Source organism: Pteronotus mesoamericanus, unplaced genomic scaffold, assembly GCF_021234165.1.
Source record: "Pteronotus mesoamericanus isolate MK-2021 breed Mesoamerican mustached bat unplaced genomic scaffold, CSHL_Meso_final contig_101, whole genome shotgun sequence".
In the NCBI taxonomy this organism is placed as follows: Eukaryota; Metazoa; Chordata; class Mammalia; order Chiroptera; family Mormoopidae; genus Pteronotus; species Pteronotus mesoamericanus.
In genome coordinates, this window is record NW_026555001.1 from 672,294 (window position 1) to 695,145 (window position 22,852).

The following is a 22,852-nucleotide window of genomic DNA, read 5'->3' on the forward strand; positions in this document are numbered from 1 at the left end:
TTCCTACTTCATAGCATTCTGTCTGGCAAGCAGTAAGTCCTCAATAAATATTAGCTACTATTAAAAAAAAAAAGATGTGAAGAAATAAATTAAAGCCCAGCTGGGCACACAGGGCTGCAACCCCTGTTATCTGTCACACTCTTGGGGCGCCTCTGTGTTGGGTGTGGCCCCAGGAAACCAACCGAGAGGCTGAGCGGCTGCCACATGTCCCAGAGACCGCTGCTCACACTCAGGCATCCAAATGTTTGGGTTGTTTGCTTGGAAAGAAATGATGATTCAATTTCCATTCCCCTCCATCTGGGAGGTGCCAGAGGGCGGGAGGGAGAGGGGGCAGAAGAGTCAGCATCTCAGTTTTAAGGACTTAAGTTTGTGATTCAGGAGGAAATGAGTTTGAAGGGAGGGGAGCAGCGTGACAGGAACAGAAAAGTAACTGAAATCACTTGGGATTTCCTGGTTAATGCCTCTGCTCACTGCTGGCGCTACACATACACATGCACGTGCGCACACGCAGCCTGAGTGTGCAGAGCTCAGGAGACGGGGAAGGGAGCAGGCCCAGTCTAAAGAGGGTGTGGGACCACCGAAAGGGAGAGGAGCCACCGCCTTTGGGGATGGTGACTCCGGTCCCAGAGGGGCAACGGGAGCCACTGGTCAGCATACCAAGAATCAGCCTGGAGACTGAGAGCCTCGTTGGAGCCCCCTGCCCTTCTCCCACGTGCCACAGGCTGCCCTTCCACACCCCACAGGCTGGAAAGGGCATGGGTTCCTAGGCCACTCACCCCACACCCTTCCTTCTTCCACACCCCACAGCTGGAAAGGGCATGGGTTCCTAGGCCACTCAGACCGGAAGTTGAAACCCCAGTGGCTGAGGTCGGACAAGCTACTCAACCTCTTTGAGCCTTTGTTCCCTCGAAAGTGAAGCAGGGTCACACTACCTTGTGCACAGGGCACGTGGCCCAGCCTGGCACGCAGCAGGTGCTTGGAACCTGCTGGTCTTCTCCCTCCTGGCCGCCCTTGGCACTCACCTTAACCTCACCACACCTGCAGAACAGGCAGTGTGGGGCGGGGAAGCAGGCGGCCTGAGGGGTGGAGAGGGGGCACTCGGGGCAGAGGCTGCGCACGGTGATGTCTCCCGTGCTCCAGGGGTCTCTTCATTCCCTCCCTCTTCTTAGACCCTCATGCCCTGGGATGGAGGACACACAGAAGCCCCATGCTAGAGGGGAGGAAGCAGAGCTGGAGGCAGGAGAGAAACTTGCTTAGGGCCACGGAGTGGCCTCCGTCTCCCACGTCCTGTCCTGATGTCCTCTAGATGGTGAGAGTGCCCACCAGGCTCTTTGAACCAGAGCTGGGACCACACTACCAAGCTGGAGCGCACGCAGGGGAACAAACGTTAGGCTGTGAGCGGCAGGGTCTTATCCACCACAGGGTTTCTGTTGCGGGCAGGGTTCCTCGTGGTTGAGAGTGTCAGACGGGCCCTGCGTCCGTAATCCTGGCTCCGCCCATGGCTGTCATTTATGTTCTCTGTGCCTCAGTTTCCCACCTGTAGAATGGGGATGCTGACAACAGGACCCACATCAAAGGGCTGTTGGGAGACCTAAATGCACGTGCAAGGAAAGCACTCAAGTCCCTGGCACAAATTCGGCACTCAGTCAGTACCGCGTATTAGTATAATGAGTATTTGTTAAATGAATGAGTGAAGGGGACAGAACACTGAAATTAGAACCATCCCCTCCCCCACAAAACCTACTCCTCAGGGTTCCCATGCAGAAGGAGAAGAGCACCTCTTCTGCAAGAGGCCTCCAGAGGGAGGGCTTCTCAAACGTAAGCAGATGTCAGTCAGCAAACGCTTTCCTATAAAGGGCCAGAGAGTAAATATTTTAGGCTTTGCCTTACCGGGCCTCAATCTCAACTGCTCAGCTCTGTGGGTGAGACTACATGTAAATAATGGGTTGTGGTTATGTTCCAATAAAACTTTATTTGCAAAAGCAGACTGCGGAGGTTCAGCAGCCCCTCCCTCCTTCAAAATGCTCCTCCCTTCTGCTGGTAGGGGTTGAGGGTGGCATCTCTTCTTGTCCCCCATTCATTCCTGAGCTACAGCTGCTGACTCAATTCGAGGCTCCCCAGGGGAGGGGCCCAGCCAGGGCTGGGCCGGGGCTGTGACAGTCTCCGGCTAGACAGGCGGCCAGGCGCAGCTGCCGAGGTAGGAAAAACAGGAACCAGCCCTCTGGGCCACCGTCTCTCTGAAACTGAAGCTCAGCAACAAAAAAAGGACAAGAAAAGCAGGTGCTAGAGCTAGAGCAGAAGCAGCATGCTCCTCAGTGTCCTTGTGGTGTCCCCCAAGGCCCAATGCCGCGGCCACAGGGTACCCGGAGGAGCCCAGGGCTGCAGGGCCTCACCGCCCCCTCCCGGTGTGGGAGGCGGTAGGCTGCCACTGCTCTCTGGGCCTCCTCGTGCACAAGTCCCAAATGGGGACACCACCACCTCCCTGGCCTCGCACCTGACACATTTTTTAAAAAAGAAAACAAAAGGCCCAAGGTGTAAAGTCCAAGTATGGTATCATGGGCAAGAATGGCCTGTTTGAAAAATGTTAAATTAAAAGAATGAATGAAGTGAAATGTAGCAAAATAAAGCATACCAAAAATAAAATCCGGGCTTCAAAGGGCTCTAGCCAGCACAGCAGAAACTGCTCTGTGACCTGACCCCAGTTCTCTCGCCCGTGAGGGAGAGGTAACCGACACCTATTTGGCTGCCCGCTGCCCCAGGGAGGCTCCAAGTGAGGCAAGGTGTGTCCTGAGCACATGGAGGCCCTGGCCGGCCACGAATGTCCTCGGAGCCCCAGACTGGTGCCTGCGGAGCGCGGTAATGACGCTGACGCCGAGGAGGAAGCTGCTGGGGCACCAAGTCCCTGCTGCAGAGGCACGCAGGGAACCCCAGCCCTGACCGGGGAGTCTCAGGACTGGTGGTGGCCTTCCCAGCATGCAGGACTGACTCCTGGGAAACTGCCAAAGAGCCACCGTTGCCTGCCACATGTCCTCCTGATGCTGTGGCTTCTCCCTCCCTCGCCACCCACGCCGCTGTCCCATCCCACCCAGGGAAGAAGCACCCACTGTGCCCTTCAGGCAGCGAGGGCCAGATCCGGGAGGGGTCCAGCGCCATGGTTCCTCGGCCTGGGGTAGGCGAGCATTCCCAGGGCCTGCCAGTCAACAGACGCACTGGCCCATGGCCTCGCCTCTTCTGCCACCCCATCAGCAGAGACATTGGCATCCCCGGAACGATGCCAGGCCTTCATTTTCGCCACACGTCCTTTCACTTCTCACTGCCCCTTGAAAGCTGCAATGAGCAGGAATCAACTTCCCCATTTCATTTTTGGGGAGACTGAGGCTCAGGGAAGCAAAATGACTTTACCCAGCACTTGAGGTGACAGTGAACAATACAGACGGGCACCTGCCACCCAGCTCACTGTCCTTCGCGCTCTCCCTTCTAAAGGGCCTCAGCTCTCCGCCGAAGCACATGCGGGCTTTATTGCTCCTGAAGCCTGGCCCTTCCCCGCTCCTGAACAGGTCGGTCTGACAACATGTGAACAAGTTGGCCCCACTGATATCGTACGCACACAGAGAAGAGGGAGACCAGACTAAACGCCGCCAACATCAGGGGCACCCAGCCCCGAGAAAAGCTTCCATGTCCCCACTTGGCTGCCAGTGACCTACCCCTTCTTCAGGTTTGTCACGTAAGCGCTCTGGAGGGCAGCTTCCAGGAAGTAGGTGAGCTCGTAGTCAACGTGGTGAGAGACTTTCAGATGCCGCGATGTGGTATTATTTGTGATCTGGAAAGAGAACAGGAAGCCACTGTCTCAAAGTTCTGCGGCAGAGGGGCTGGGCTGAGGGTCAGCCCAGGCACAGACGGCCTCATGGACCATCCCAGGTCCCCAGCCATCCCAGGGGAACGTGGTGCAATTCTTGGATCAAAACCATCCTAACTTGCTGTAATTTAAAACATGTCTATAGTACTCCCTCCCAATCCAAATGCCGGTTTTGTTGGAATTTTATAGATGAGGTAACTGAAACTCAGAAAAGGCCTAAAGTCAGAACGCTGGCACGCGCCCCTGCTCCAGACCCAAGTCTGGCCGGCTGCAGATCCAGGCTCCCTCCACTTCTTATGGGTCCCTCCATCCAACACACAGCTGAGCGCCAGCACGTGCCGGGCACCAGGGTCCCTGTTGTGTAATCATGAAACATCAAACCGGCCAAAGGGCAGGTACTCCAGGTTCTAGAAAAGCTGAGGAACAATTATGGTATTAACTGAGCTGTCCTTAAGCCTCAGCTTTAAGAGGGTCACCCAGCCGGATCAGCCCGCCTTCACTGATCTAAGAAAAGTTCACTTCCCTTCCCTGATCTAAGAAAAAAAATTGATGAGCCAGCCACCTTATTATTCAGAAGTCAGAGCAGACGTAAGAGATGTTCTCAGCCCCTCAGCGGCTGGGGCTGGGTCTTGGGAGGAACACACAGCATTTCTGAGAACATACAGGGTTCTCTGGCTTGCCCTCCCTCAACCCAACATAACCAGCCATCGGAGTCAACAGGTCTGCCCTCTGCCACCAGGCACTGATTCCAGGCCTGGGCACCATTACAGCTCATCACCTTAGCCCCTTCTAAAAGTCCAAAGCTTCAGCTGCTGGCTGAATGGGAGACTTTGATCTTTTTCATGAAAGTCTCTTCCAAACCCCATTCAGTTCAAATGCGAAGGGCACCTAAAACATTGTTGGCCAGCAGTGATCCATGTGACTTCAGCAGAGGTCAACTTGACCCTGTCAGGGCGCCACCCAGACCTCTGTCAGGAGTCCTGTTTTTGCTGAGCTCCTCCGTCTCTGCTCCTTTCCTCCTGAAGTCCAGTCAAGGACAGCAACCAAGGTCGGTGACTCTCAGTAGGGGGATGATTTTGATTTGCCCTCTAAGGACATGGGGCAGTATCTGAAGACATTTTTGGTTGTCGAAAACAAAAATGGCGGCTGGCATCCTGTGGGTATAGGCCAGCAATGCTGCTGAACATTTAATAAAATGCAGCCCCACAGGCAAGAATTGTCTGGCCCCAAACGTCAGGAGTGCTGAGGCTGAGAAACCCTACTCTAGGAGAACTGGCCTGGCCGGAGGAAGACTCCTCCAAAAAGCCCTGTCACAAAAAGGCAATGGGTTGACATTTTGATGTTTGCCAAAGTAAGTGAGTGAGGTTCAAATGTCTGCTGGGCTCCAGGGCGCTCAGTTCATAATCACCCCGCTGCAGGACACAATCCTCACCTATTCCGCCCTCGCACCTGTCTGCCAACAGCTCTTACACATCTATTAAAGAGAATGTCTAAGCACCACCCCCAAATTCTCCCCCACAAGTGGCCAGAGCCACACTCCCAGGGTCTGAATCCTGCCGATGCCACGTATTAACTGTCTGAACTGCAAGAAGCTATTTAATTCCTCTCCAGCCCGAGTTTTCTCGGTGTGGGAATGAGTACACTACAAATTCCGTCCAGCCTCCTTGTGGGGGTTAGATTAGAGAAGGACTGGAAAGTATTCAGATAGCGTCTGACAAAAAAGCAGGGGCTCGGTGTCTGTTAGCAGGATCTTTGTTGAACATGCCTGCTTCATGTATAGTGCATGGCAATACATGAAGAGCCGCCCAGAAGCGGGGAACTGGGGGAGCGTCACAGCACACCGCTAACACCTAGCACTGCCATCCCAGACGTTCATACAGGCCCCTCAGGGGGAGCTGGGGAATGAGGGGGCCTGAGAACTTCCAGGCTCCTGTCAGCCTCTGAAAGGCTTGGGGAATGAGCCCCAGACCTCGCTTCCCATAGGGGAGCCAGCAGGGAGCTTCCAGGGCTCCCCAGAACAAGGAAGGGTCTACAGGCCTCGCCTGGCTGCACCTGTTCCAAGGGGAGCGTGGTGAGCAAATGGTCTGATCTCTCCAAACCTCACCAGGGATGAGCAGAAGAGCTACTTCAGAGACGCTGTGAGGAGTCAACAAGTGAACAGACACAAACAGAGCTGTCACATTTGGTTGTACAAGTGGAGCTCACCAAGGAGGTTCCCAGCCGCTCAGAGATGATGTGGACTCATCTACTTATTAAAACTATATATCCTGGCAGTAAAGAGTCACATTCCAACAGAATCAGCCCGTTATGAGTTCTCCAATAGATGAGGTAGCATATCTTTGGAGGGGTACAGGGTGCCTTTTTCTTACTTGCACGAGGCTGACCTATGGTCTTAGTGGGGGCCTTGGATATAGGTTCTCAATAGAGGGCAGCTATGAACACGGAGCTGTAGTCCCGGCTCACCTTCTCCAGATCCTGTAGGAACACCTGAGCGATCCAGGAGGCCCTCTCGAAGCAGGTGATCACTTCCTCCTCCCTCTCAGTCAGGCGGTGGCGGGAAGCGATGGAATTGGGTAGGCGTTCCAGGGAGAGGCCTGCGGGAGGAGGAGATCCCCTCAGACCTGCCCTGCTCAGGCCCCCCTCGGGCCCAGGGTGGGCTCAACGGAGGAGACCTACGCTCCAGAGCAGCCAGGAGGAGGAGGAGGTCCACAGAGGGGAATGAGGAGGCTAAGCGATGGTGATATTAGCAGCAGCTGGAATCAAGTAGCAGGCAGACAGGAGGCACCCCTGCCCCACATGGGGAACCACACTGTGCCACCCCCACATCCAACTCCTGCCTATGCATCCAGACCAACCTATCCAGGAACCATTTCCCGACCCTCCTTCCAGTTGCTGGAAGAAATCATCCACCCCCCAGGCGCTCACTAGGTCTGCATTGTGGAGCCAGTAGTTACGCCCAGCTCTTCTCTCCCCCAGTAGCTAAAAGCTCCCTGTGGACAAAATGTGGTTCATTTTGGACCTCCGCAATCCCTAGCGCATGGCAGACGCTTGAGTTACACAGCATTTTACATGCACCTCTCCCCTGGAACCAGCTGCTACCTCGCCTAAGTGATCTGTGCCTTATCTGCCTAGAGTGGGTGGACATCTGCTGTTTGTGCCTCCCTGGCAACCACTTCCCATTCTTTCAGCAACAGCACCTCACTTTCCCTTTGAGCACCCTTCCCGCAGTCTCAGCCTGTATGGTTCTAGGGTGATGGTGCCCCCACTCCACCTCCAGAGCTGCATGTGCGCCTGCATCGGGCCACAGTCAGTGGCTGAGCAGGAGCACACGGCCTGGTCTGAGCAAAGAGTGAGCCCATCCTGGAGATTTTCCTCTTTCCACTGGGCCTGGGAGGCTGGTAAGAGGTCAGCCTGGAAGTGTCAGGGAAAGCCCGTCTTCCAATGAAGCTACATGACGCGCATGCAGTCAACACGACTGAACCGCACACTTGACAGTGGTAGAGATGGTGCACTTCATGGTACGTGTTCTTTACCACAATCAAGTATCTTTTAAAAACTAAAGTAAAAGCAGAGCTCTAAAGCAGAAAGACAAACAAAACAGAACAAAACAAAAAGCAACCCAAAACAAAGCAAAAAAAAACTGTAGGAAGCCACGAAGGGGAAACATTGTTATACTCCCTAGAAGTGAATGTTGTAAAGGAAACAACTGTATTTGTAGGAGTGTTTTTAAGACAGGAAAGAATGAATAATCTTAGTCATGGAAAAAAAAATCAAAGAAGTCTACACAGAGCACAGATGAGATACGGATAGAATGGAAAAGGGCAGATTCTTAAAGACGCTTTTTGAACATCTTCCCTGAAGCTCTATCCCCTGAAACTTTCTAGTACAGGTGACAATAAACCCTCCCCCCAACCACTCTTTTTTGGGTCAAAGCCATTTTAAATTGTGTTTCTGTCGCGTGCAACTCACACAGACCTGACTGGAGGGTGCTGTCCTAGACTGTCAGCTCCCAATGCGCAGAGTCCAGGACTCTCATCTTTGTGCCCCAGACAGCACTTGACATGCACTGGGTGCTCGGGATGAAGTGCCCCAAGAAACTGTAAGAAGAGAATCCTCACTCTCTCCTGCCCTACAACCGCAGCATACACCTTGTAATCGAGCCCGTAACATGTCTCCCCTCCCCTCCTTTCTCTTACTGCCTTGTTTCAGGCTTCATCTCCTAAGAGGATGAGCACATCAGCCCCCCAGCTGGCCTCCCGGCCTCCAGTCTCACCATCATCCCCCTGCACATGGCACCCAGGGCGGTGCTGCCGAATCTCCACCCCTTACAACCTTCCTGGAGTGTCCACGGCTACAGGGCAAGGCCCAGACTCCTAACGCTCGGAGGACTCCTACTAGGCCCTCCAGGACCCAACCCCATGACCTCTCCAGCCTTGTTTCTCACCCTGTGCTGTAGATCCAGTGTTTGTGCCTCCCCGCCTCCTCCCTGAAATCTTATGTTGAAGACTGAACACCCAATGTGGTGGTATTAGGAGGTGGGGCCTTTGGGAGGTGATTATGTAGGTCCTGAGGGTGGATCCCTCATTAGTGGGATTAGTGCCCTTCTTAAAAAGGCCCCACAGAGCTCCCTCCCTCTCTCTACCACGTGAGACCACAACAAGAGGGTGGCAGCCTACAGCAAGGGGGCTTGCTCTTCCCAGCAGCCACCATGCTAGTGCATTGATCTTGGACTTCCAGCCTCCAGAACTGTGAGAAATCAATGTCTGTTGTATATAAGCCCCCCGGGCTGTGGCCCTTTGTTATAGCAGCCCGAGTTGTCTAATATACTGTAACTGCCACATTCATACCTAACCTCCTGCGCCCAGCTGCAGACCCTGCTCCAGTTGTCTGTGCTGCCTAGAATGCACCCTCTCCCCGCCGAGTCCACCCCAAATTACCTCCCCCTGCCCTCTGCCCCACTGAGTCTCTTCTATGGGGAACCTCCCAAAATAACCCTGGCATAACTCACCACTCCCTTCTTGGGCCCCAGTCTATACTTTGCATATACCTACCCCACGATTTCTTAAGACTTATTTGATCACACGTTTGCCCAGCCAGACTGCAGACTCCCAGTAGGCACCGACCTTATCGCATTCACCCTTCCACTAGCTGGCGCACAGTAGGCACTCAGCAAGTACCAGCTGGCTGAAGAAAGAGCAAGCCTGATCATGTCTGACAGCACAAAGTGCTCTGCCAATATAAGGTGAGGGATTATCGTTTTCTTGGCTACATCCCAACTCATACAGATTCAGTGACCTTGCCCTCTGCCAGGCTGGGGTGTGAACAGGTCCGAAGGCCAGGGTGCCTTGGCCTGGGTGGAGGCAGGTGCAGAACGTGGAAGCCCTAGTTCAGCACAAAGACTCAGTTACCCATGTCACTGGGTGTCAATGTGCTTCCTGCCAGATGACTCATGACTAACTCAGCTCCCCACTGGAGAGGACTAAAGGGGGAGGAGAAATAGAGGGAGTACTGGAGGCGACTCAGGAAGAAGGCAGGCAAAGGCAGGCCCCACTGCTCACTGCCGGTGCTGGCCCAGCCCCTGCTCCCCAGTCATGTGGCCTGTCCACCCCACAGGAAGGTGGGACAATCATACATGCTCTTCAGAGGCCTAGCCTGGGAGACCAACTGCCGACGGCAGGACACTGTCACCTCCAGAAGACAGTGTGAATCTGATTAAACACGGCCACCCTGTCCCCCTCCTCTGAGCCCAGAGCTGGGAAGGACGCTGCCAGCTGCCTGGCAGGTTCGGCTGCCGGTCCCAAGCCTCTCCAGTCAAGTGGCCATTGCAAAGCAGGGAATTTAGTGACATCTGTCTGGGGGGGCCTCCCATTCCCTCTTCACTTGTTCCCTCTGCCCCTAGCAGGGTCCTGCCCACCGTGCTCTTTTGAGGATTCTAAGTCCCATCCTCCTTGAAAGCTCCCAGCAAAACCACCTCCTCTCCGTGACCTTACGCCCCCCAACCTGGAACGAGCAGAATGTTTTTGGCTGCGTGTCCTTTGGTATGCCTTTGTCCTACCTTGCCCAATCCTCTCTGCCCACTTCTGATTATCTTTGCACCAGTGGGAGGAGGGCCCAGAATTGAGTGAGTAGAAAGGAGCACAGATGAACATACATATACGGTCATGCTCTCCAGCCCAGTGGGTTTCTCCCTCTCCATTTAAAAACCAGTTCTTGCAGAATTCATAAGCAAATTGTATGTTTATACAATGGAATACTACTCAGAGGTAAAAGGACAAACTCCTGATATACATACAATATAGATGAATCTCTCAGAAATTGTGCAGAAGTCAGATATCAAAAAGTACCTGCTGTAATATTTCAGTTAAATGATATTCCAAAAAGGGCAAAATTAATCTGTATTAATAGAAATTGACCAATCACTGCCGGAGGTGGGGGCGGGAAGAGGATCAGTTGGAAGGGGCCTGAGGGAACTTCCTGGGGTGATGGAACAAGCCTTGTCTTTACTGGGCTGTTGGTTACAGGGGTGCTTACACTTGTCCCACTCATCAAATTATACCCTTAAGATCTGTGTACCTTACAGTGTGACAAGTTATCTAAAATGAATGGATACTATCCCTTTTTAAAAGGAAGCAGTTTTGATTCTGGAGAACTGAAAGAAGGCCATTGAGGTGGTCTTCTCTAAAGTAGTTTCCAACACGCGTATACGACCAAAAACTTCCTGGAGCTCGCAATGGCTTCTCCTGATCAGAGTCACGGTTCAGGCACCCAGTTCCACCCAAAACAAAGGGGCTTCTTTACCTTCTGTCTGCTCTTTGATTTATATGAAGGTCCGTTTTCCTATCTACAAACATCTGATCAGAAATATGCTGGGGACTCCAACCCTTGGGTTCCCCTGCGCCCTCTGCCCTTGAGTGTTCCCGCCCAAGTGGCCAGACTCCAACCCTGGATCCTGGTGGAGGCGGATGCTCCTGAGCCCGGCCCTACGAGGGCCCCAGTGGTCATAACACAGCCTTGCCGATCAGGCAGGAGGCCAGGGCTGCCAAGAAGTGCCAGGCACTGCCTCACGATTCCCACTGGCAGAGGTACCTTTCTATGAAAACACCCAACTCTGTAAGCCAAGGGAGGGTCCCTTTCAAGAGAAGCGCTTGCTTTCTCATAAACTCCAAACTTTTGGTTTAGAGGCAAGCTGATCCTGGAACAGTCCGGGGCTCAACACCCAGGCTGGTGCCAGCCTCCTCGGTCTAGGATGACTCACCACATCCCAGACGGCTGCCCTTCCAAGAAGCCCCACCCTATGAGCCCTGGATGCAGAGGTGGAGAGCACAATGCTTCTGCTGCAATGGAACTTTCCATACGGTGGACCCCCTCCTTCTCACCTACCCAGCTGATCCAGGAGGAGCACGGGGCACCCACAGAGGGCTAATCCCAGAGTTGGGAATCCCAGGTTGGGGTGGGATGGGGAGGGAGAAATGCAAATCGGTGTTTCAGCCCCTAGGGAGGAAGCCTTGAAGCCAGGTAGGGAAGAACCCTCATAAATCACATGCAAAAGTTGGCAACTGTGGGAATGTAAAATGGTTCAGCCTCTGTGGAAAACAGCTTGGCAGTTCCTCAAAAAATTAAAAATAGAATTACTGTATGATCCAGCAACTCCATTTCTGGGTATATACCCAAAAGAATTGAAAAGAGGGTCAAGAAGAGATATTTGTACACCCATATTCATAGCAGCACTATTCATGACAGCCAAAAGGTACAAGCATCCCAAGTGTCCATTGGTAGATGGATGGATAAACAAAATGTGGTATATGCATAGAGTAGAATATTATTCAGCCTTACAAAAGAAGGAAATCCTGTCTTATGTGCCAACATGGATGAACCATTAAGTACATTACGCTAAGTAAAATACGCCAATCACAAAAAGACAAATACTCTATGATTCCACTTCCCATGAGGTACCTACAGTAGTCAAACTCACAGAGACAGAAGTAGGATGACAGTAGCCAGGTGCTTGGGGGCAGGGGGCATAGGGAATTTTTAATGGGTATGAGGTTTCACTTTTGCAAGATGAAGAGTTCTGGAGACTGGTTGCATAATGTCAATGCACTTAACTGAACTATATGTTTAAAAATGGTTAATATAGTGTTTTATGTTATGTGTATTTTACTACAATAAAACAATTTTCTAAATGATGGTAGCGGGAAAATGGAGACAAGTCTATTTGAACAATTAAAAAATACACAACAATTTTCTAAATGGTTAAGATGATAAATTTTATGTTCTGCATATTTTACCAATGGAAAAATTTTTTCAAAAGTAGGCAATTTGACTTCTTTTCTCAAAGTCTCCAAAAAACGCATACACTTTGACCCAGTAATTTGACTTCTTGGAATTTATCTTAAATTAATGATGTACAAGGTAGGGGGGACCAAAAAACAGAATTATCTTCTGCAAGGCGGGCCCCTTGTGATACAGGTTTCCTGCGGTAGATGAGTGTTCTAGGAACCCATTTGTACCTGGGTACCAGCTGGTAGTGTTGTGAGAGGCTGCGTTTGGCTTCAGTGAATTTTTCTGAAGACTTTTCCAATGTGTTTGCCCATTTCATGATGGGTGACTTATAAGTAAGTGCACCTGCCCACACTGCACTGAGTGTTCAGCAGTTTTTGAGCAAAAAATGGCATGACCCACCCCCCCCGCCCCAGTCTTGCCCCTAGTGACTTTTTTTGCTTCTCCAGATGAAAAAGTCCTCAAAGGGAAATGTTTTGCCAATGTGGAAGAGGTGAAACAAAAAATGGCAGAAGCACTAAACGGTATCAAAATCGACCAGTTCAAAAATTGTTTTGAGTGTGGAAAAAACATCTCCACAGATGTACTGCATTGAATGGAGAGTACTTTGAAGGTGACTGAAGTTTAAACATGTAAGAATAAATATACAATTTTTTATAAATAAATTTCAGTTATTTGGGGTTGCCCCTTGTATGCAAAAATTTGAGATTTAACCTACAGGTCCAATAGCAGGAAACAAGTTTTCTCAATTACAATAGATCCTTACAATGAAATGCTCATTATGAAGCCACTTTAAGTGGTGATGTAGATGTGTACTGGAAACCGGCTCATAAAAATACTAACTTTAAAAAATATAATTGTATGAGCTTATTTTTGTTTAAAAAACACATGCATATAAACCCACAGGAAAAAAAATAATAACTGGAAGGACAGAGATCAAAGTTTCCCCAAACACAAAAATGGGATTACATACTAGCAATGCCTACCTTATAGGGTGGCCATGGGAATTAAATTGGAAAGTATTATAAAACGCAGAACATATGCTTTTAGAAAACGTTTTCAAGTGATGCTCACAATGACCTCTTAGGTAGGGGTTTAGCCCTTCCCTAGAATGACACATGAGAAATCTAATTCAGGGAGAAGATACTCTTTCCAACACCACTTAGCTGCAAGTGGCAGAGCCCAGGTTAGATCTAGGTCTTCTGGCTTCAGTTCTGCCTGCTCTCTTGGCCCAGACTCCAGATGACTCCTTACCCTCAGGCCACTCAGGGGTCCCACATCTCAAGCTTCTGGCCAGCCCATGGCGGCTCACCTTTCCCATTGATGGTTGAGTTAGTTACATCTGTCTACCCTGGTGTCGAAGCTGTTTTCTCAGATACACTCCTCAAAGCCCGCTCCACACTCCCCACGCCCACTGACTACTCTCTGGGTGGACTCCCACAATGGAGGAAAGGGCTGCCAGCAGAAGATACGGAGAGACCACCCCAATCTCTTCCTCTTCAGCCCTATGGTGTTCCATCCTGTGATTCTGTTCACCATCTTGCCCTGTTTTGTATCCTGCAGCCCAGGAAGGCTCGCATTTAAGGCTTGGTGTGGACACAATTAACACACCCACCTCCTTCCAAGATGCCCCAATATCGCCTGCTCATGCCTCTCCATCCGGAAGCCAGGCTCCCACTTCATGGACCACAGTCTGGGGCCAGGGCTGCAGAACCACAAGTGCTGACCTGCTCTTCTGCAAGACAAACAGGCCACGCCCCTTTGAGAAGGAAACCAAAATAAACAGCTAATTCCTGCCATACCAGGACTAAAAATAAAAATCAGAACCAAATCTGTTACCGTATCCTGCCCTCGGGGAGGCCTGGTGTTCTTTCTTTTATTTTTAAAAGTTTTATAAGCCACAAAATCCCACGTGAGAGTGGAATAGCCAGGGTTGCACTAACTGAAAGAGAACTGAAAAAGAGAAAAAAAAAAAAAAAAATCTTGAGGGGCGAGAAGAAGAGAATTTCCAGATCGTAATTCTCACAACTGCTTAGTGCTTTATTTTTTCCTCTTCACAGCACCTTCACAGTTTCGCATCTCACTGCAGTATTTTGGGTGAATGGGGCCATTTTTCTCCATGACCAGGCCAATCGTTTACTGGGCAGCCAGTGGGCAAGCCCGCCCAGACCTTGGACTACGGCCTCCCTGGTGCCGGGCTGTGAGCGAGAGGAAAGGGGGTGGCTAGGCTAAAACGTGGGGCACAACTGGTCTTCAAGGGGCCTGCATGCATCTCATTTGTGGGGTCACAGTGAGCCCCAAATTAGGCTTAAGCCAGGACTCACACTGGAGACATGGCGGGGGTCGGGGGTCATTCCCCACATCACTAGTACGCCAAATTAGCACCAGAAATGGAAGTGACACAGGAAGGCTTGAGAGAAGGAAGCCTTTCACCACAGAATAGGCGTATGAGAGGTGGACGAGGGTACCAGGGCTTTTGGGGGGAGAAACTGGAAAAGGTTTGCGATGTCAAAAGTGCAGGCCCTGAAGCATCCTGCACATCCATCAACGCTGGGAATACCCCTTAGAGCTTAGACCCACAGAAAAGAGGACAGCGTGTCACCCCATATCCACAAAGGCTTTGTCCTGGGGTCTAGGGTCCAGACCCCTCTCCTGCAGACAGACCCAGACACAGTGTTGACCAACAGGTGGGCCCTATTTGAGGTGAAATGGGTTGTGCCACACCAGTCATGGTGGGGCTAGCTGGGGCCAAACTTCTACAACACTAGCAGAAAGGGATACCCTGAGCCATACTGCCAAGCTTTCAATGCCCCCTTATGTCCCACTCCCTCCTATGTGAGCCCCCTCTTAGCCCCAAGAAGGTGTGATTATACCCCACCTTTAAACAAGTCACCGCCACTTCCCTTTGTACTCTACCTGGAAGGCACCTCTCGCACTCATCCGGGGTGATCCCTCCTTAAGATCAGGCTCCCCCCTCAGCTCACCCAGGAAGGCTCCACACTAGCTGTGTCTGTCTCACTTCCATCTCTGGAACACAGCGGTCCCATCAAACTGCTACTCCTTGGATGAGCCCCAAGCCAGAGTAAGGGAGAGCCATGTTCAAATCCCAACCTGGTCACTACTGGTGTAACCTGAGGTGAGCCAGTCCTGCCTCGGACCTGAGGTTCTACTCTTCGAACCTTTCTCCTGCCAAAGCAGCACCTTGATTTTCTATGAGGAACCATTCCTCCAACTCAGTCCCCAAGATTCAGGAGGGGAAATCCCACCCCTGCACCAACCCAGTAACTTGTTCCAGGGTGGGCAGAAGACCAAGCCAAGGCAATGGGATCGAGCCTCACGGCACCTGGTCCCAGGCCGAGTGCTGGGCTGAGGACCATGTAAGCCTGGAGCTGCTGAGAAAGCCCTCAGCACACAGCCTCTAGATCCAGGTAAGCGTGATGCCACCTACCCCAGTGATTTAATAGTTACAGGAGCCTATCGATTTCTAGCCTCTCCCCATTATGGTTGTTGCGCTTCCGGATAGTTGGAATTGCATTTTTGTCATGACGACCGTAAGTCTGGCTATACGGAAACTGATCCCAGAAGCGTAACGTCAGGGGGGACAGTTCCTGAAGTACAGGACTGGCTGAGTGGAGGTCAGATGTGGGAGTGAGGATTTTGTCATCTCCCAGCCAAGCAACTGGAATTCCAGGTACAGAGCAGCAGCGCCAGTGAGAAGGCAGCCTGTTTTGTCTTGAGGTGCGACCTTGGGCCACGGAGGCCGGAGCTTTAGGGCACCTGGTGAAACATTCCAGGGTATTAGCCCATGTTGGATATCTTTGGGGGCTCAAAGTAAGACCCACAAAAGGGGGCAAGCTTCACTCCTGGTAGCCCCTCTGCCTGACATAATTTGCTAAGGATCCCTTTCTCCCTGTGGACAACAAGTCAAGGTGGCTGAGGGGCAGGTCGGGTAATCAGGGCCAGATGCTCTCTGCTCCTGCTAGTGCCAGAGGAGGCAGAAAGACTGGACTATCAGGAGCTAGGGCTGGGGCCTGGGGAAGCCCTGATCCCCTGGGACTTCACAAGCCCCCCCCCCCCACTTTGCTGTGGCTCTCACATGTTGCTGCACATTCTTTGGGACAAGGGGCATGTGTACCCCAGCCTAGCCCATGGTTTCCCCATTACACTGAGGGCTGGGGCTGCTGAGAGGAGCCCTGGCGTCTGCTGCTGAGAGACCGAAACTTCTAGGCCTGGATCTGGATCCAAGGGGCCTGGGTCAACACAGTCTTTGGCCCTAGTTTCTCATCATGGAGATGAGCCAATGCCAAATGCCCGAAGGCTCATTACTAGGGAGCTGCAGAGGCAGACACACCCCCGACCTGGCAAATGAGGCCTCGGACCACTCAACCCAAAAGGCTGTCCCAGGTGGGACAGACCTGTTTGGAAGAGGGCGGCGGAGGCCCTGCAGTGCCAGAGGGCACTTCACAAATGCCCCCTCGGGCGTCAATGCAGAGCACCCCCCCTGGGGACAGCCACACGGCCAGGGCACCCCAGCCAGGCAGCAGGTCGGCTGTCCTGCCCCAGCAGGCCATGGTCACAAGCTTACAGACAGACCACCTCTGGGGTGTTCGCATGTCCTGGTGTTTCCAACAGCACACTGTGCTGGCACTGTGGCCTATGGATGCAGAGACTAGGCAGGAAAGAGTGGCACCAGGTAGCTCATGACTCATCAGTTCTGCCTCTGCGCGCTGAGCCCCTCCCCCTGCGCAGCTGTTTTCTCAGAGCCGCTTCACACCAGCTGCAGGCTTTGCTCACCTGCCTGCCTCCCACAAGGGAAGGGATCTTAACTGTTCACCTTGGTGTCCCTGGCAGACACTTAGCTACTCGCACATTTTTTTTAAAGCTTTTATTTATTTATCTTTAGAGAGAGAGAGGAAGGCGGGGAGAGACAGAGGGGAAGAAACATCGAAGTATGTGTGAGAAATACATCCATCAGTTATCTCTTGCATGTCCCCAACCAGGGACCTGGCCTGCAACCCAGGCATGTGCCCTGACTGGGAATTGAACTGGCAACCTTTCAGTTTGCAGACCAGCACTTAGTTCCCTGAGCCACACCAGCCAGGGCAACTCCTGGCAAATTTTACTTTCTCCTGTGGGAGCTGGGCTGGGGACCTCGAGGGGTACAACGATAAAAGGCCAGGCCCCTGGCAGGAGGAACATACTGACCGACCTGTGACTGGGGAGACACACTGGGTCCAAATGAGACTGAAGCGGGGAGAGAATGCGGTAGGGTGAACGACCCAGGGGAGGCAGAGGCACCTGGGCTGTGCCTGAGGGAATGCCCCCGCTATTTACGTGCGAGGACAGTGGCCCAAGGAAAGGTGAAGGAGCAGAGCAGCGGAGCTCATTCGGCTGGAGTAGGGACCTTTGGGAAGGGTGAAGAGGGAGTGGAAACCAGGGGTGCAGAAAAAATGACCACCTGTCCTCACGGGGCTCTGAGTGCAGTGGCGAGGCAGGGCTGACAGCCATGAGCACATAAAATCAAACAAGCAGGATTCTGCAACGGGCTTTATGAGAGTGGGCAGCACTCAGGCCTCCTGAAAAGAGCCTCAAAACCCAATTATTCTGGATTACTGGTTTTTTTTAAAGATTTTGTTTATTTATTTTTTGAGAGAGGGGAACAGAGGGAGAGAAACATCAATGTGTGAGAAAAACATCAATCAGTTGCCTCTCACATACTCCCCAACTGAGGATCTGGCCCACAACCCAGGCGCATACGCTAACCGAGAATTGAACCACAGACCTCTCAGTTTGTGGGACGATGCCCAACCCACTGAGGCCCACCAGTCAGGGCTCCGCTGTTATTTAAATACAAGGTAAATGAAAGGTGGTCCCCCTCCCCCAACAAACCCAAATGGCGGTGGGCTGCACCATCTATCCTCTGCACCTGGAACGGGCTGGGAACATTTCTTCCCCAGGGCCACCCCCGGGCCCGACATGCTTGGTCCGGGGGCAGAGGGCTGGCAGAAGTCACAGTGGGGCTATTGCAGGGCCGGGGAATAGGGTAGGATCCTATTTCCCATTCTGAATCACAAGGTGACTGATGCTGACATATAAAAGCAAATTTTCTAGGCAATTCACCCACCGACACCACAGCTTTGGGCTGCTTCCACACTAAGCAGACCCCATGGGAGAGCAGGGGCGGAAGGAGGCTGGGAGGGGCTCAAGTCCCCTACTTCCACAAGGTCCTGTTAGGGTTCCCTCTGGGTTACCCTCAGGGGCAGAACGACGGTACCCAAATGTATTGTCCTTTATGGGCGGCCCCCAGGCTCTGCTGTAAGCACCAGGAACATCTCTTTCTCTGGCTTCCTGCACCTCCTGAACTCTCCTTGTCTGCACGAACCCATCTCGGAGGTTACCTGTAATTTCTTCCCACCACACTCTGATGGACTCCTCTGTCACAGGCAGGACACAAGCTAGGGAGACAACCACCTGGCCACCAACCCGAGCTCTGCTACATACAGGCAGAGTAACATGGCATGCCTCAGTTTCTTCATCCATAGAGTGGGCATAACAGCTACCTCCCACCTTACACAGGTGAACTGAAGGTGGATTTGCCAGTCAACAAATATTTATTAAACAAGAGTTCCAGGGCAGGGTTTCTCAAACTGGAATGTGCATTCACACCACTGGGAAATGCAGGGTTTGATTTAGCATGTCTGGGGAGGGGCCTGAGAGTCTGCATTTCCATCAAGCTCCTGGGTGGTGCCCATGCCATAAAGCTGTTCCCCTCCCATCAGACCTTCCAGTCGCAGAAGGAAGGGTCCACACCTCATTTCTGGGCACACTGCCCCAGTCAGGTACACCGGAGGGGCTCGGGAAAATGATCCTTGGGGAGCGAAGGACTGAACCGCGGATCCTGACAGGCACGGAGAGGGCCCTCAGCTCTGCCCAGGGCAGGCAGGTGACTTAGGAGCAGCTGGCCACAGGCCAGGCCCATTACTGAGTGGCAGACAAGTCAACCTGGCTGAAGCAGGGCCCGGGAAGAGGCCATTCTTCCTCCAAAACGAGAAGCTCTGACAGGACCCAGCCCACCTCCCGGGCGCCACTTGGAGGACCTACAATCCAGTTCTCTACTCCTGGCGGGGCCAGGTCAGTCTGAGCACAGGTGTGACTAAAATGCTTGGGGACAGGAGGAGTGCCGGAGGCTGCGCACAAATTGCTCCAACAGGGAAATGACAGGTCTTCCCATAAAACCATTTTATTTTTCTATCTTCGTGAAAAATCTGTGGTTTTGACATTGTTTCTGAACAAATGTGGCATGGACAATAACATTTTTCCCCTGACAGAAGTTGGAGGGTCATGTACCCCTCTATCTGGTATATACAAACATGCACGTAATGTTCCTGCATTTTAGGCAAGAGAAACTCAAGGCTGCTACAACGGCCCCCTTCTCTCAGTCTCCCGTGTTGGTGTCTAATACCCTTCCTGAGAGTCAGGAAGCACCTTCTGGTCTAGTCCATGCCCCTCCCCGCCATATGAAGAAGGGCAAGTCCTGTAAGTGAGGCCTCAGAGGGTCACACTGCCAAGTCCCTCTGCACTAAAGACGAAAGTAGGTGAGTTGAGTGTGTCTTCATGTTTTGGGGGGTAGGGTGGAGGGCCCCAGAACCTGTTCCTTATTCCCTCAACAAGAACAGGAGCTCCATGATGGAGACACCCGCTCTGTGGCCCTACTAAGTCTCCAGGCCTGGCTGGCTCAGCTCCCCCCAAGTCCTCCAGCCAGCTGTGCCTCAGAACCCCTTGCCCCACTGGATGGAACCAAATGGAACCACAGAGCAGCATCCCACGCAAGATGGCAAATAAGCTGTGGTGTAAGGGTGTTGGGAAACGCCCGGCCTGGTTTCACGAGCTGTAACCCTGCCAACAGGCTGGAGGGCCCCAAGGCTGGAAATAATCAGGGGGCGTTGGAGAAACAGGCTCCTGAGGAGACTCAGCCTGTCCCCCGCTGGCAGGGGCATAGCCCCTGCCTCTCCGCTTTGCCATGGAGGGTCAATTAGCCAATGACGGGTAAGTGACCTCGCACTGAGGTTAACGACCTAAGACAGGCTTATCTGCTGATTTTTGACAGCAGATAAGAAATTAGGGGACACAGAAAAGGGGCTAAAAGGCCCCCTGCACCCCTCAGCTTGGCTTGGACACGGCCGGAGTCATCACTGCAGCCGAGAAGCAGTCTCCTTAACCCTTGGTGGCTCCCTCCCCCGCCTGGCTCGGGCTTGAAACAGTGCAGGAAAAACAGCCCTAAATCAGATCTGGCGGGTCCCAGGGTAATCAGGCCTGAAAGTAAACTCTTTAGAGTGTGCTCTGTTCCTCCCTCAGATCTCTGGTCAGCTCATGCTATGAAGGACCTTTATTTACACTCCTTACCTTGTTAAGACATTTGCTTTATTTACACCTTTTACCCTGTATCTTTAAGGCACCTTTAAGTCTACTTTCCCCATATCTATAGCCTCTATTGTTGATTCTGGTCTCCTCTCAAACCCACGTAAATCAGTGTACTCCTGTCACTTGTCTTGTTAAAAGCATCATATACTCACTGTGAAACTTACCATACTGATGTAATGAGATAACGTATGCATTCCTGTTACATACCCCACTGATATGATTTTCAATAAAAGCCTCGGACCGAAGGACAACAGGGCCTTCCCCACTAAAGGGATGTGCCACAGCCTTCTCTGGGCAGAGGGAAGTGCCCCGTCTGCTCTCCCAGCAAACAGAGAAGTGTTTGAGACTTTTTGTGTTTTATCCTCCTCATCCGTGACAACCCCAGGACAGGCTCTGCGGGTTTCAGAGCCCTGCTCCCACCTCAGCTGGCCCCAGCCGGTTTCAAACCCTCAGGTTTCAGGGAGCGCTGCGCTCTCTGCGGTGCTCCCCCGCGGTGGCGGGTCCCCTATAGCCTCCTCTCGGTGCGACATAAGGGCCAGGCCAGGCCAGGCCAGGCGGAGGGCTCAGGAGCAGGCAAGGCAGGCTCCTGTGGGGGCCGCCTGGAGTCTGGCAGCGCCTGAAACGGAGAGGCTGCCTGGGGTGGAGTGTTCTAGTTTAAACACTAGCTAACTGACATCCTGGGTAAGTTGCTTCACATTCGCCAGCCTCGGTTTCCTCATCTATAATGTGAGGTCACTTATAATTGACCTACATCAATTCTGTGATTTCCTCTCAGTCTAGATTTCTGACCACAGGTGTTGATGAGCTCTGGGTGCCTGGGTTCAAGCCCGGGCTCTGCCCCTTCTTGTGAAATCCACATGAGTCCATTCACCCCTTTCACCACAGCTCCTTATCTATAAAGTAGGAATGAAGAGAACACCCACGCAGGGGGTTCTGTGTAGATTTAATGAGGGCACACTGCACCGAGCAAGGGCTTAGGAAGTGTTATTACTCTGTGAACTCCGTGGCCTCCTGCTGCCATTATCCTTTCTCTGGACTGAATGTATGTGCCTTTCCCCACCCCCCTTCATTTCATATGTTTTAGTCCTAACCCCCAGTGAATTGGTATTTGGAGATGGTGCCTTTGGGAGGTGATTAGGGTTAGATGAGGTCATGAGGGAAGGGGCCTCGAGATGGGATTAGCAGCTTTCTAAGAAGAAGAAGAGAGAGGGATTGTGCCAGGTACACACAGCGAGGCCAGACCATGTGAGGACATAGTGAGCAGGCAGCCATCCACAACCCAAGGAGACAGCCCTCACCATACACCAACCCTGCTGGCATTTGATCTTAAACTTCCCAGCCTCCAGAGCTGAGACAAGTAAATTCCTACTGTTTAAACCACCCGGCCTATGGTATTTTGATTTGGCAGCCCAGACGGACTAATACAATCCCCTTGCTCATAAATGGAGTCAGGAGCAATGACCAGCCATTCCCGCCCCGTACTCTCTGTGTGGGGAGACCCACTGGGACCCCCAAACCTAGGAAAATCAACATGATGCATACTCTGGAGGCCTTGTGCATGGTCTCAAGCACGTGCAGGGTCAGGGGAACCTCGGCATGCCAAGCAGCAGGGCACAGTCACTGCAACAGGACAGGGAGGACAGGCAGAAAGGAGGCGGGCAAGTGGGAGGCCACATGCAGTGAGTGAGGGGCGGGGACCTGATGCAGCACGCAACCAGCAGCCCACGCCGCAGTGCCCGGTTCCTTACCTCCCCTGCAGGACCTCTGACCACCAAGAAGCTGGAGGAGTGCTGGAAAGAGTAGAGAGCAGGAGACAGGGAGCAGTAGGTACCGAGCCAGTTCTACAGGGAAAAAAGTGCTGGAAAGGACCCCCAAGGAAAGGTGTTAGGTTCAGGAAGTCTGAGGAAGAAGTGGTTTCCAAGAGGCCTGGAAAACCCAAACACCAAGTGAAGATCACCCCCAAGAATGGCCTGTGCCAGGAGCCCAGAGAAGAGGACAAGAAAGCAAAGGGAGGAGAGCCCACAGACTGGACCACCCCAGGTGGGCACCTGCCCTCCTGCAGGCCGGTGCTGCGTCTGTCCAGGGCGACATGCTCAGCAGATTTCCTGGGATGGCGAAAACAGTCTCCCGTTGGGGAAAGGGATCCAGGGCCCCAGCAGTGGACAAACAGGGACAAGGAGGCTATGGCCTGCACAGGTGTCCAAGGGAGACAGGGGACTGGGGTCAGGGGACTCATATTCCAAGGCCAGCGTCAGAGAGTGGAGGTTCCTGTCCTGGCTCCACCTCAAATCTCTG

At 52.5% G+C, this 22,852-nt stretch overlaps 1 protein-coding gene across 1 annotated transcript in view; it reads right to left on the reverse strand.

Annotated features, from left to right (window-relative positions):
* The window catches only part of TTC7A (tetratricopeptide repeat domain 7A), a 113,386-nt gene that overhangs the window by 76,320 nt on the left and 14,214 nt on the right, over window positions 1–22,852 (reverse strand). The window contains exons 4-5 of the mRNA XM_054566908.1: window positions 6,320–6,450; window positions 3,705–3,820 (exon numbers count right to left, since the gene is read on the reverse strand). Of these exons, the coding sequence (XP_054422883.1) occupies window positions 3,705–3,820; window positions 6,320–6,450 (247 nt within the window). The remainder of the gene's footprint in view (window positions 1–3,704; window positions 3,821–6,319; window positions 6,451–22,852) is intronic.